At 42.0% G+C, this 14984-nt stretch overlaps 1 protein-coding gene across 3 annotated transcripts in view; it reads right to left on the reverse strand.

Moving 5' to 3' along the window:
• The window catches only part of gfra1a (gdnf family receptor alpha 1a), a 52945-nt gene that overhangs the window by 8007 nt on the left and 29954 nt on the right, over positions 1-14984 (reverse strand). For all 3 annotated transcript variants that reach the window (XM_077494564.1, XM_077494566.1, XM_077494565.1), the window contains 4 exons: positions 4574-4752; positions 4016-4188; positions 2265-2374; positions 292-426 (listed from right to left, as the gene is read on the reverse strand). In XM_077494564.1, the coding sequence (XP_077350690.1) occupies positions 292-426; positions 2265-2374; positions 4016-4188; positions 4574-4752 (597 nt within the window). The remainder of the gene's footprint in view (positions 1-291; positions 427-2264; positions 2375-4015; positions 4189-4573; positions 4753-14984) is intronic.

Genomic DNA, 14984 nt, shown 5'->3' on the forward strand with positions numbered 1-14984 from the left:
CGTGATATCGTCTCGTCATGTTTGGATATTGGTCCGTCCCTAACGTGTTTGTGTCCAGATTTATCTGGTTGGTGCAGAAGTGGACTAAAATGTTGTTTTTTTCCCTCCCACCATTGTCAATTTTGTCGTCTTCTTCTATTCGCCCAATTGCAATAATCGTCTCCATCTGAAGCTGATTTCAAACACTTGAAATCCTCCCGCAGAGCCGAAAGATTGTCGGACAAAAAAGGCGTCTGCTTATCCGAAAGGAATCTTTTGTTTTGTTTTGTTGTGTTGTGTTTTTGTCCTCACGCAGGCACGTGTTGTCGGCGAAGAAGGCGGCCAGCTTGTCGCACTCGTCCTTGTTGCTGCCGCTGTTGCTGCAGTCGCAGTACGGCGACACGCTGATCTTGGGGGAGCGAAGGTAGTTGGGGGTCATCACCGTGCCTGGAAATCAAACCAAAATACAAATGTTCACAGATTTCCATTCATTTCGATGGAGAAAAAGGATTTGAGTTACGAGCATGATAATACAACAAAAGAGACATATTGAAAGCAAGATTATTGGAGTTAACTAAGAAAAAAACTCAACTAAAAACTAAAATTCAAAAAATTTGGTTAATGAAATAAAATAAGAAAAATGCTAAAAAAAAAACAAAACAAACCGAAAACTAACTGAAACTACATTTTATATTTACAGCAAAAATGTCCTTCGTTTTAGTCTTTGGTAATGAATTTCCTGCACAAGCCTTTGATTTTAAATGTGATTTTAAGTGGATTTATTTTGATGTTAACCGCATGAATAAGGACGTTGGAAAGTGTGTCACACAAAAGTGATGTCATCTTACAGCAGACAAAAGCACCAAAAGATGTTTTTTTTTTAATATTATGCACAAGTAATACATATTTTAAAAAAACAACAACCTAAAACTAAACATTTATTAAATAACTAAAACGAATAAAAACTAACAGAACCACCCTGAAAACGAATTAAAACTAACTTAAAAAAAATCTAAACTAACTTGAAATGAGAAATTCCAAAACTCGAATAATAACGCTGGTCTGAAGAAGCCATTCGTGGAAAGATGGTGAGAGTCGGCCATTTTGGCTTGAAGCAGCCATTTTAGAGTCCTTTCAAGACAAAAACTTGGCTCCGTAGAACCCAAACGGGGAACTTACTGGAAAATGGCAACATGGAATTTGGAACAGGAGACCCACAAAAACAAAACAAACAAGCCACGCCCCCAAAGTTCCAGACAATCTTCCATTTTTTTGGGTTTGAAGTGGCCATTGAAAAAGTAGCACAAAGTGGGAACGTTTTGAAAATGTGATTTATTTATTTTTATTAATTATTTTTGGTGACGTTTTGTGGCAAAATCCAAGATGGTGTCCCAAAACTTGTGAGGGTGCGAAACAAAATCAAATCAATCAATCAATCAGTTCCACGATGACTTGAAAAGACAAACATCCAACATGAAGGATGCTGACAAGCACTTCTTCATGCTGGACAAACTTTTCTTTTCTTTCTTTTTTTTCTTTCGCCGGCTTGCTTGGACAGCTCGTGTGTGCGTTTGAGTGATGAATAACAGCAGCGTTCGTGCATTGATACTGTCAGATGGTTTGCGTGCGTGCGTGAACAGGAAGCGGAGGGCAAGACGAGGCGAGAAGACGCCAGAGCCAGTAAATTGCTTCAGTCGCTGATTCTTCAGCATCCGAAAGGCGCTTGGACTCGCTCCACAACCTTTCGCCTGTTCTTTTTCAGGGGAGGGGCGGGGCTACATGGGGGACATTGTGAGGACAACGGAAGGGCTGCACGATATTGGAAAAACATGCCATATAGTTTCTGAATATAGCGATATCCATATTATTGCCATATTTAACATGTATCTAATTTTATCTCGTGAAAGATAATTTTTTTTTAAATCAAACTCAATGTATTCTTCATTAATTGTAATCACCTCTCGATAATGTCTGACGTTAAGTAGACTGTGTTCCAACTATCTTTTGCATTTGCATGATTATTAGGGTTGCGACACCCACGGAATTCGGGGCATGGAAACCGAATAAAAGGAGAGGGTGAGGAGGGGATTATTTTTTATTTTTTATTTCTCAAGAGTGCAGTAGTGAATTATATCAGTCAGTTCTTCTCTTTTTTTTGTCACGTTTAATAAATGTCAAACGCGTAAATCTGACAGTCTGACTGGTCCAATTGGGATCAAAGCATCAAATTCCATATCAAACTTATTGCATGTGATTCCGATATGCCAAAAAAGCCCAAAACTCACCGATGAGGCCCGAGTAGGCCAGCAAACAGTCGGCGTAGTTTTCCTTCAGGCAGCCCGACAGCGAGCGCGATTCCGACTGGCAGTTGGCCAAGAAGTCGGCCAGACGCGACCTGGAAAAGATCAGCGACGCATTTTTCGTTTTTTCATATGCTTTGACTTTGCCAGGTGGAACCCGCAAAATGGACAACTTTATTGATAACGCACTTTCAAACAAACATTGCTGTACGTGAAACCGAAATCGGTCGTGCAATAAAGAATAAGATAAGAAAAAGAAAACATTTTTAGTGAGTATACAAGTATTTAAAAAAAGAAAAAAAGTTTTTGTATACAAGTAAATAAATGTTACGTCAGTCAATTAATAAGAAGTAGCCAAAGAATACACGTGCGTTTTAAGACGGCTTTTAAAAGTAGATAAAGGGGGATTGTCAAATATTTTGTGGAAGGTCCTTCTTCTTCTTCTTCTTCTTCTTCTTCTTCTTCTACTTTTTCTACATCTTCTACTTGTTCTACTTCTTCTTACGCTTCTTCTCCCAACAGAGCTCAGTGCTGCCAGGCATGTGGTGGCGAAATGTGGTATTACACTGAATTTACACAACTCGGAATTCGGACTTCCTGTAAAGTGGACCTGTGGTTTCACCCATTTGTGGGTTCATCTTCAATATTTAAAAAAAAAAAAAATGTCTGTTTGGAGTACGGTGGTTGATAACTAATTTGAAGTTTTTGCAATAATACTGGCTGTCAGTTCGATACGGATTTTCATCACGATTCACAAGAGATTGCGACTGGGCTGCCCCCACTGTATTAAAAACAAGACCAAAAAAACTTGTTTGTAGAACGAAATGAAATCCCCCAATGTAAACAAACGTGGACATAGCGGGCAAACGCCTGCGGACGCGTTGTCAGCGAGCGAGCGAGCGATCCGTCAGACGTCAGCAGAGGACGTCGGCCATCTTACAAATGGCCGACATATGGCGAGGGGAGGCGGAGGCAAAACGCCAGACGTCCCATTCATCTCGCCGCCACCTGATAAATGGAGCGGCGAGCGTGCGATGGCACCGGAGCGAGACGGGACGCTGATGCGAGTTCACGATTTACTGCACGAGCGAGCGAGCGAGCGAGCGCGATGCAACGACGTCTCGGTCCAAACGGAGCTCATTTCTGATGCTTCCATTGAATTCTGGTGAGCCAAAAGCTGCGCACACGCGGAGGAACGCTGCTGGCGATGACATCATCACTGAACGAGCGCAGCGTCATTAGCGTGTTGGCGTCGGATTTCCGAGGTCACGGACGTCGTCAACAGTTATGCGAGGACGCTTGATTGCGTCGCACATTTCCAGATCTCAAAAGTCTTTCAAATCATGATTGATTTGATTGTCGTACAATCATACACCAATGAAGCAATTTGTTTGTTCATTTTATTAAATATAGTTTGTTATAATCCATAATAAAAGTTAAGGACATTTGAAAACAATTATTGTCTTATTCAAATTATTTGACATATTTTAAAAATCCAATTTTCTTAAGCGCAAAAGTTTTTGCTGTTTTTCAAGTCAATATTTAACATAAATGACATTGATGTAAAATTGCTAATTGTTTAAATGTATTTTTTCATTTGTTTTTGCAGTAAATTATGACACTGAGAAGCATTTAAAAAAGCGATTAAAACTGCCAACTAAACGAGGCGCAAACGGAGCGGGCAAGCGTCGGCTGTTTTTTGTTGTTTGTTTGTTTGTTTGTTTTGCCGGCGTCACCTGCAGATGTAGTTGGTCCTGCACGAGGCCTGCAGCTCCAGACAGTTTGGCTTGTGCTTGTCCTCGTACGAGCAGACGGGCACGATGGTCTGCCGCCGGCGCTCCGAGCACGCCGTCCGGTCGCCGAGCGGGCACGAGCAGAACAGCATCCCGTAGCTGTGCTTGGCGGGAACCTGAACGCAAACGCAAACGCTCGCTTTTCAAATGGCAAAAAAATTGCAATTCACGTTGCGCTTCGGCTGACAATTTGTGTCCATTTGAAACAGAGAAGGGCCAAAACATCCCTCGTGAAAATTAGACTGCGCTAAAAAAAAAACTGGCCACCAGAGGGTGCTACAACTGCACAAATGGATAGCAACCTGACAGAAAGCTCCAAGAAAAGAGAATGCGAATAAAGCAGAAAATGCTCCGTTGGACATGAACGATATTAAAAGCAAACATCGCTCCTGAGCAGATGACAGTTATGAGTCCAAATCACATGAGCCAGACGGAATCAATTGCAAATATTTGAAGCGAAATCGTCTTTTTGAATTGGAGTTGCCGGCGATTAACGCGTACCTTGTCGAAGAACTGCCGGAGGGCCTTGTGGCACTTCCTCTTGTTGCAGACTTCGGCGGTGGAGACGCGGCTGGTGCACGGGCTGATGTAGGCCGAGCGGTACTTCTTGCACGTGTCGTTCAGGTTGCAGGCCTTGGCCGCGTTCAGGCAGTTGTTCTCCCGGGCCACCGCCGGCTCGCCTGGCGGGAACATTTCGCGTCACTCGCGGGACAAAAATATGCTGAGTTCCGAAGTCGCACTTTTCACATTTCAAACCAGGAATTGTTCACCAACGGACGCCGAGTTATTTGAGTATAAAACGCGACGGCGTTCTTCATTCATAAATATTCCACGTAACTTCATGTAACGCGGTGCTTCTCAATTAGATTTGAAGAACCAAGATTAAAAAAAAACAATTTAGTTACCTTTGTCCGCCATTTTGGGGTTTTTTCTATTTTGAAATGATCACTTGTACAACTTTCCTCCAAAATCATTTTTTTTTTCCCAATAACGTGTTGGTGACCTTTTGAATATGAAACATGGGGGAAAAAAAAAAAAATCTCAATGACAAAAAGTGTTGAGTAAATGCAGATTTTGACAGATAAGAGAAGTAATGAGACGATTATCACGATTGTCTATTGGCGGACAACATGTTAGCCAACGACACATTAGCATGTTTGTTGCGGTTCTCCAACGACCGTTGCTGAAAATGGAGCAAAAAGGAGATTTTTTTTTTCTGTCTAATTAAGAAGCGCCAATTAAGCAGCGTGCCAAACATCTGGGAGCAGGCGTCCCCTGAACTCGATTCCAAAGTGTGCTAATGAGACGCACGACTTCAAACGGAGGCCGATGCGGATCGCAAGTTGGGGGGGCGGAGTTATCTCGGTTGATGACGGGGTGACGACGCGTTCGTTAACAGCAGCTTGCAGAACAGGAGAAAAGATGCAAGGAAAAAAAAAAAAGATCTCTCGCCGCCCTTCCTGTTGAAAAGAGAACAACTGCACGTGGTCACAAAATCTGGCCGACTGTGACGAAAGACGAGAAGTCGGAAAAGATGCAAACGGTTTCTTGCAAGGACTCGCGTGGCAACAATCTCCCGCACATTGATTACAAGAAATAAAGAAATAAAATAATAATAGTATAAATAATAATAAGAACAACAATCTCCCATACACTGAAAAATGGACGAGATGGAAACGCAGGAATTTCTGGCAAGTACTGGAATTGACAACAATCTCCTATAGAATGATTACAATATCAGATGAAAAAAAGGTCAGGGAGGATACAGAAAATTCTGGAAAATAATATATGAGACAACAATCTCCCATATGCTAAAAAAAAAAAAAAAGTGAGGAATTTCTGGCAGGTACTGGAATTGACAATAATCTCCCATAGAAAGATGACAATGCAGATGAAAAAAGGTCAGGGAGTATCCAAAAAAATTCTGGAAAATATTAGATGAGACAACAATCTCCCCGATGCTGAAGAAAGGATGAGATGGAAACACAGGAATTTCTGGCAAGTAGAAGAATTGACAACAATCTCGCATATTCGGATGAAAAGATGAGACAAAAAGTGGTCAAGGAGGCTGCAGGGATTCTCAAATGAGTTGAAGTTTTTTTGTTTTTTTTCTCTTATCAAGCCCTATGCATGACAACAATCTCCTGTAGGAGAGTCGGATTCTTTTTTTTTCCCCAAACAAGCAAACATTTCACTTCATTTAACGCAGTAAAAAAGTTTTCCAACAAGCTTTTCACGTCAACGGCCGACAAGTCCCCCAAAAAACGAAAATAAATTTTAACGAGGAGGAGGAAGGCCGGCCGGCCCTCGTCTTCATCGGCGTCGGCGGACGCCACCTCGCTCGCTACCTGGACCAGACGCAATTTGGCATCGATCGTTGGGCTCCTGGGGGGGCGGGAGGGCCGACTGCCTGTTTTGATGCGGCAGCGGGGGAGGAAACGGCGGGATTGCTTGTTTGGGAAGAGACGATCGATAGCCAATCTGCGCTTTTTCACGCACGCACGCAGAATCGGACCCCCCAAAACGGCCGCGCCGCTCACGTGACAAACAAAAGAGTTTTTGCTTCACGCGTCGCCGATTCTTCTTCATAAACGAGCCACAAATGCGGCATCATCACTCGCCGATTTCGTTGCTTCCTTTCAATTTGGAAGGTTTTTGTTTTTTGCTTTCCTTGGTTCAAATTATGCATCGCAACATGGCCGCCAAACAGGGTTATTATAGTTTGGGAATTTTTCATTTTAGTTCTTTTTTTTTTTTTTTTTTTTTTTTTTTAGGCTAATTAGTTTTAGTTTTAGTTAATTAATTAATTAATTAGTTTCAAAAACCAGCAGGCGAGCGACGTCATTTGAAATGAGTTTTTCTATTTTGGCTGCTGCTCGATGACGTCACTTCCGTGTGACACGTTTTCTAATGTCCTTTTTACGATTAATATCAAAATAAATGTACTTGAAATCACATTTCAAATCGTCCCAAAAAGGCTGATGCATTCAATTCACATTCCCAAAGGCGAACATTTTTGCTAGAATTATAGTTTTGTAAACATCATGTGCAAAAAAGCATTTTAGCTTTTATTTTATTTGGTGAACAAAATTTGGATTTTTAAAAACAATTTTAGTTTTGTTAATTCAAATAATCTTGCCTCCAAACGTAAAACGTATTTTTATGCGGTTGTTTTGGCGACTTTTGGGCCATTTTTCGACTTTCTGGCGTTTCCATTCAGTGACTTTTTCACAATTCACAAAAACAATGAAATCCAAATGGGTAGATGGAAAGCAAACTATGAACACGATGTCGTTGCCTTCAGCCCCCAATGCCGGCCAAAAACTCCAAAACATGTCAGCCAGGATGTTGGACTTGAAGCGTATCAATGAATGTGAACAGCGCCCTCTTGGGTCAGCAAATATGTGATGAACTCCAGCCAGATGTCATTGCACGCACGCACGCACATGGAGGGTCGGGGGCCATCTGGATGCCTGGTCCCCCCCCCCGGTGGCTCACGTTTCCGATGCTGCCACAAATGGATTATCACGTCTCCTGTTTCCTCCAGTCCCGATGACCCCCCCCCCCCCTTCGGAAGTCCCCTCCCCCTGGACGCATTGCTCACTCCCCCTAATTACAAAAATGCTGGGACGGTCCACCGACATCCACACTGACAAAATTCTCGTGAGAATTCGTCCTGCGTCCTGCAGTGACACTTTCTGTTCACAAAATATGACAATTAAACGTATTATTTTAATTATTTTTTAAACACTTTTCAAAGTGTCCATTTTTTTACACTGAGATGGAGTTAAAACAACTCCGATGAAAATAAACACTAGTCGACACTTGTTGTCAGCGTTGATTTTTCACGACACTCGTGTGCAGTGTTAAAATATTACGCCATCTAGTGTTGGAGGTTTGAAACTATGCTTTCAAAACACGCTTTCAAATACAGTTTCTAAAATACACAAATACGGTTTCAGAAGTACACAAAAACGGCTCCACAAATACGGTTTCACAACTACTACACAAATATGGCTTTAAAAATACACAAATACGACTTGACGAATACATCAATACAATTTGAAAATATTGTTTGGAGAAGTCCAAATTCAAGTGACATCATTTGCGTGTCAACACATGGTGAGGATTTCAAACTTGTACTTTTCAACACGCTCGAAATGTTAACATGAACTAAATATCTAAGTAAACTCCAAAAATAGATTTCAACTCCCAACAAATGAATTCCCACACGCTGTCCAATATTAATACATATATTTAAAAAAAAAGTCATCATATTTGTTGTTAAAGTGGAAAATGTTTTTAACTGCATGTTGCATTCAAAGCCCCCAAAATTCGGTGCGTAAACGAGGATGAAGTCTGGCTGGCCTTTCTTTTTTGTGTGTGTGTGTGTTCTTGGTATCTGAAGTGGCGCTCAGGGGTCCCGACTTTGTGTGTCGTTAATAACGAGCGTCCCAGTGCAATAAAGCGGCGGCGGCGGCGGCGGCAAATAGCCCAAGTCGCATTTGCTGTAATTGATCCCTGCAGTGTTAACAGTCGGCACAAGTTGCTCGTCCTCGCCTGCCACTTTATTGAGCTCGCCACAATAAAAGACAAAATCACGGCGAGGATTCGCTGACGCTTTTCCACCGCTCGCTCGCTGCTGGAACCAAAACAAACAAAAAACCTGCCTTGCTTCTTTCAAACCCTAATCCCACTTTCAAACATGAACCTGACTTTGAATGCCTCACGCTGTCTTTTGGCCCACGTTTCAAATGCTCATGCTGGCTTGAAACCCAAATTTGAAATCCTAATCCTGTTTTGAAAATCTCATTTTTGTCTTCATACCTTATTTTGAAAGCCTTAAACTTGACTTTGACACCCGAATGCTGGATTTGAAACCCGGATGTTGCATCCTTCATCCTGGCTTGAAACTCAACAAACCTTTGTTGAAGCTGTATTTTGAAGCCGTATTTGCATATTTGTGAAACGGTAATTTGAAAGCACAGTTTGAAACCTTAACCCAGTCTTGAAAGTCCAATTTCAAAGACAAATTCCATTTGTAAACCTCCAGCAAGCCAATTTCTGCTTCCAGATCGACTGCACTTTGCGCTAAACTTGCGCCGGGCACGAAAATCGGGTCCTTAAAGTCAAACTGGTCCGATGACATAGTGAGTGAAAGATGCTGACAGGCCACTTCTGCCCGACTAACAACAACCCACGAAAAACCAGCACCGCTGCCCGTTTGTAAACATGGCGTCCGCATTTGTCTTGTCGCCGGCCTGCTTCACGTCCACCGAGGGACCAGCGGAAGCGCTTGCGGGGGCGCTCGGTGTATATCGGAGTCAGTTGAGACAGGCGGGAAATATGATGGACAAGACTTTGAAATTGGCGATTTGTCCTTATATGAAGACGCGTCGATCAAAACGATCTCTCCCAGTTGAAATGAACACAAACGGCGTTCATGATGCGTGCCAGATTCCCCGAGCACCGATTAAAAAACAGAAGAAAAAAAAACCTTCACGTGGCGACCGCTTCACTTTCTTTCCTTTGATCCTTCCTCTGGTTCTCCCAACATTCTGAACTTGCCGACTCTGGCGAGATTCTGAAATATCGGGTTGAGTTGAAGGGCAACCGTCATTCTTACGTGACAGCTTCATCAAGCCACCGTTTAATGAACCCGGAAGTACCGATCCAATTTGCATGCTTGACTCGGTACACGCGAGTCGTTCAAACGCAAGCGGACCCTCAAAAGCGGATCCCGGTTCCTGATCCGAGTCTTCCTCACGAGCCGACGATGCAATCGGTGGACACACGTCGGTCGTCTGGCGGCGGAAAGCCCGATGATGTCACGGCGATGAGACGTCTGACTTAACGAGCGCGCGGTTGGCCGCTTTTCGCCGATGACTCGCTTCCCTCCCGTCGCAACAAAAGCGTCATTGTGCTCGCCATGAAGGCAGAATATTTCATTTTGCATTTGTGGTTTCTCGACAGTCTGTGATCAAGTTTTTGTTTCTCCGATGATCACTTTGTGCACATGAAAACTGGGTATCACTTTATCATAACTTTTTGTTAGTTCACTATTTGTAATACATTAGATAAAGATGAACGAATAAATTGTAAATCTTAGAAGGATTTGGAATAAATAATTGACAAATTGTTAGCTCGTAACTTGTAAATGCATTAACGGAAGATGAAGTCATGACGAGCTATTATCTGAACTCATAATTGGAGAATTATGAACTCATAACTTGCAAATATCCACTCATGGGGGGGGGGGGGGAACTAAGTATTTTGTATTTATCAATAAATGTCCTAATTTTGTCCTTTGTTTAAAAAGGAAACAACACAAAAACACTTAAATGTTGAAAATTGATTGTGAATTGGCAATTCGATAATACAGCTACCTTCATAAAAAAAAAATATATATAACATAATTTCAAAAAATTATTTATCATATCGGCGATACTGGCCCTGTATTGAATTGGTTTGGGGTTGAGCCTGTTTTGAGGGGGCGGGGCTTGTCTAATGCAAATGGCTGCCGGCTCACCATGACAACCGGGGACAAAGCTAGCGTCTTATTATGGTCGTGAAGTCCGGAGTGTGGGAATACAAAAGCGCAACAGCATTTTCACTGATGAAGGCAGCACTTCATTCACTCCACTTGAATCGATGTGGCACATTGTCAACTCGTTTGTTTCTCACAATGGATGCAAGACGAAAGTGGCTCCGGATCTTCAGCTGGCCTCGTCGTCAAGTCGTCGTCGGTGAAATTTACTAGCATGTCAATTTGCCAAATTGTGACACCACGAATCGGTCCAACTGGACAATTTGAAACATTTTAGGAACTAGTAACAAAATATTGACACTTGATTGGCACGCGACCGTTTGGACACAAGACAAACTTTTCCGTAAAGTCTCTTTAAATTGTTGGAAGCGCGATTGCCAGAATCATCAATTTTTGTGCAGGGAGGACGTGCACTGAAACGATTTCAAATGTTACGATATCCGCACTACGTTTCTCTGACCTTTACGACTATGAGCTCTTAAATGAAAATATCGGATAAAAAAAAAAACAACAACAAAAAACGCAGCGAACGGAGATCGAATGCACAATTAACACCACAATAGCATCGACGTTGGCGCCTCGAAGCCCAAGCGCGAAAATGAACTTTAATGAGGCGCACATATCAAATCCGATGAGGTCGCTCATTGATCGACTTGACCGTAAAATAATCGATAGCTGCAGCCCGAGTTCCAATTAGCGCACAAAGCGCATGGAAATATTTTTCGAATATATCAATAAGTGCAACTTATGAAGTTGAATTTTTCTGCACCCGATAGAATCGTTACCTTCATCTTTCTAATGTACATCGAAGGGCTGCAGTTAACAATTATTTTCAGAATCGTGTCTATGATTTTTTGGGGGGAATAATTGATGAGTCAGATTTTTAAAAGAAAAAAAAATCTTCATTTGTATCTTTTATATTGATTTATTTTATTGTTTTGTTCCACAACATTCATCAGAAAATGAGCAAAAACGTAAAAAACGTTGTTTTCCAAAGTTAATGTTTGCAAATAGTTTTGATTAAACGCAACGATAATCAGTCTGCATCCGTCGAGGACGACAGAAATTGTTGGGAAGCTGAAAGGATTTTGCCAATTTTAAATTGATGAAGGTCCCTAAACAATTGATTGATTATCAAAATAGTTCTCAGTTAATAAAATCATTGATTAGTTGTCGATTCATTGAGTAATTGTTGCACATAAAGAATTACAACCACAGAGCTTAAGTCTGCTAGCTTAACGCTAACACATAATGGGAAAACTCCGTAGACAAATGGCACCTATGTGGAGGTACTATGACATTATTATCATAAAAAAAACAATATTACGCTATTATTATTTGTTTCCTTCTGAAAAACGCATAACAAAAACATTTTGATGTTGTTTTTTTGGGTGTGGCTTGAACACATTAAGGGAATTTCCATTCATTTCAATGTGGAAGGTTGATTTGAGATTGACATGAAGTGCTTTGAGTTACAAACATGGCCAGGGAAGGAATTCGACTCCTATCTCAAGGCCCACTCTATTTATTTTTTGTTTTGTTCCTCTATAATGCTGCTGTCACACTTAAGTCAAGTCAAGTCAAGCCATCTTTCTTTCCATATAACGTGCTTTCAAACCGCCTTAGCTGTCACAAAGCGCTTTACAGAAGCACAACAAAACAAAGAAAATACAAATCTAAGCTGAGCTAAAACTTGAGCATCGTTTATTGCAACCCCCCCGTCTCTCTTTTTTTTTCTTTTTTTTCTCCGTGTTGACTCTTAAGTCCGTTCTGCTGGCGCTCGCAACCTTGCCTCCCAATCAGCGCATATAGAAAGCACTCAAGCGAGCGCCCAAACGTCGTCTTTCCATTTGGCCCGCTCGCAGCGGCCGGTCCGTCGCCACTCGGCGGCTTTTACTTTGCGGCCGCTGACGGCGCGAGAGCCCGATTAAACGAAGGAGCCGACGTCTGGATGCGTTTTGATGGACTTCAAATCAAACGGCCGCAAGACGTCGGCGAGCTCCTCGTTTTTCATCTCGTTTGCTTCAATCAGACGACGAAGCCTTGACCGCTAAAAGTTCCGCCGGGCAACTTTTCGTGGCTCGGCGACAGCTAAACGCTAAAATGGCTGCAGGGCGACAAACCGCTCTCAAGACTTCTTTTCATTTGGTTCAATCAGACGATACCTTGACCACTAAAAAAAAAAAAAAAAGTCATCTTTTCATCAGTAAGCTTCACAGCTAAATGGCTGCAGTGGAGGACACCGTGACCGCAAAAAAAAAAGATTAATTCAGTCAACTTTTCACCGCTAGCTAATATTAGCTAGATGCTAACATACGAACATGCTGAATGGCAGCAAGATGTTAAGAAATCAGACAACTTTTCAACCGCTAAGCTAACAGTCAAATGCTAAATGGCTAAATGCTAAAATGCTAAATGGCTGTAAAACGTCTTGAAACTCTTCTTAATCAGATGACACCTTGATTCCAAAGTGTTCAAAGATGACACTTCAGCCGCTAAGCTAACAGTCAAATGCTAAAAGGCTAAATGCTAAAATGCTAAATGGCTTCAGAACATTAACAAGTGTTGAAACTCTTATTAATCAGATGACACCTTGATTCCAAAGTGTTCAAAGACAACTTTTCAACCACTAAGCTACATAGCTAAATGCTAAAATGCTAACCGTCTGTAGAACATCAACACGTCTTGAAACTCTTATTAATCAGATGACATCTTGATTCCAAAGTGTTCAAAGGTGACACTTCAGCCGCTAAGCTAACAGTCAAACGCTAAAAGGCTAAATGTTAAAATGCTAAATGGCTTTAGAACGGTAACAAGTGTTGAAACTCTTATTAATCAGATGACACCTTGATTCCAAAGTGTTCAAAGACAACTTTTCAACCACTAAGCTACATAGCTAAATGCTAAAATGCTAACTGTCTGTAGAACATCAACACGTCTTGAAACTCACATTCATCAGATGACACCTTGAAGTTCCGCAAACAACTTTTCACCGCCGAGCTAAAAGGCTAACCTTGTGACTTTTTGACTTCATTTGAACCACACAAACAAACCAAAACAAATTTCAAAGGTTATCTTGCTCTCATCACCATGGCAACCACTCAGCGAGACCTGACCTGCGCGTGTGCGCGCGTTATACGTTTGTGTGCGTACGCGAGCGCGGCATAACTGTCCGTTATGCGAGCGCGCGTGTGTCCTGCCCACATGCCTGGCTGTGGTTTATGGATATTCATTACAGAAGCATTAGCGCGGAGGTTACGACGGGATGTTTTATCCGGGAACGCATAAAACGCACGCACACGCGTCCGTGTGTGTTGACACGGGAGAAATGAACGCATCCGTCATCCCGATTGACCCGATGATGAGAATATTACGGGGTTCGTTTTTTTTGACACGCTATTTATCTTTATTTGTATGTTGTTAAAGTGCTCTGTTAACAATGTTTAGCCGAGTTGATATTTTCCCTTCAAGCGCCGATTCAAGCACAGTCAATGTTTGTACGGTAAAGACGTCATAACGTGAGAAAGGTTTGAAAGTCAGCCTGGATGTCATCAAGCGTCGACGGCGACTGCAACGGAGCGCACGGCATGTAAACATTAAACACATTTAACACCTGAGGGGCTCCTCGCTGGCATTTACACACAAACAAACACCAGCGTATTATTTTTTTTTTCTTTTTGTAAAGTGACGGCAGATGTGCGTCCTGATCTAATTGCTCCATTTGCGACCCATTAGAAGCTTCATGAATCCTGCGGGCTGACAGCGCTTCTTGTCCTGCAGACAGCGTCCAGATGTCCCGCTTGGTCCGGCTCAGATCTTCACAGATCGTAAAGATGATGGCAAAGATAAACAACACGGTGGGGTGTTTAAAATATAAGCCGATTTCCCCCCCCCCCAACTTGCGTTTCTCTTGAGCGACCATTCGCGAGCGTCGTTCTGCTTGCGGAACTCAGGAAATTGAACTTTTTACTGGAAGTTCTTCAGATGTTCCTCAATCAAGCAAAACCTCAAACTGGCAGCAACATAAATTAAAAAAAAAAAGAAAAATGGCGACACTATTAAATGAAACCGTACAATGACTGTCGAACTAACTCCCAATGGAACTCGACTAAGTGCAATTTCTGCAGAAATTGCGTGGGAATGGCGAAAGATGAACGCTTATGAAGCAAATTGAAAGATAAATGAATAAAACGAAAACTTGAACTGCAATCTGTCCAAGGTGGGAATTGATCATTTCAGAGAAATGATAATCCATTTCCTGATACTACAGTCAGTTGGTATCGAACCATCGAAAGTACTCAAATGTGATAACTTGCCTTGTTCAGGCGTATTTATTTTGAAAAGTGTCTGAAAGTGCAAACTAAC

Source organism: Festucalex cinctus, chromosome 14, assembly GCF_051991245.1.
Source record: "Festucalex cinctus isolate MCC-2025b chromosome 14, RoL_Fcin_1.0, whole genome shotgun sequence".
Taxonomy (NCBI): Eukaryota; Metazoa; Chordata; class Actinopteri; order Syngnathiformes; family Syngnathidae; genus Festucalex; species Festucalex cinctus.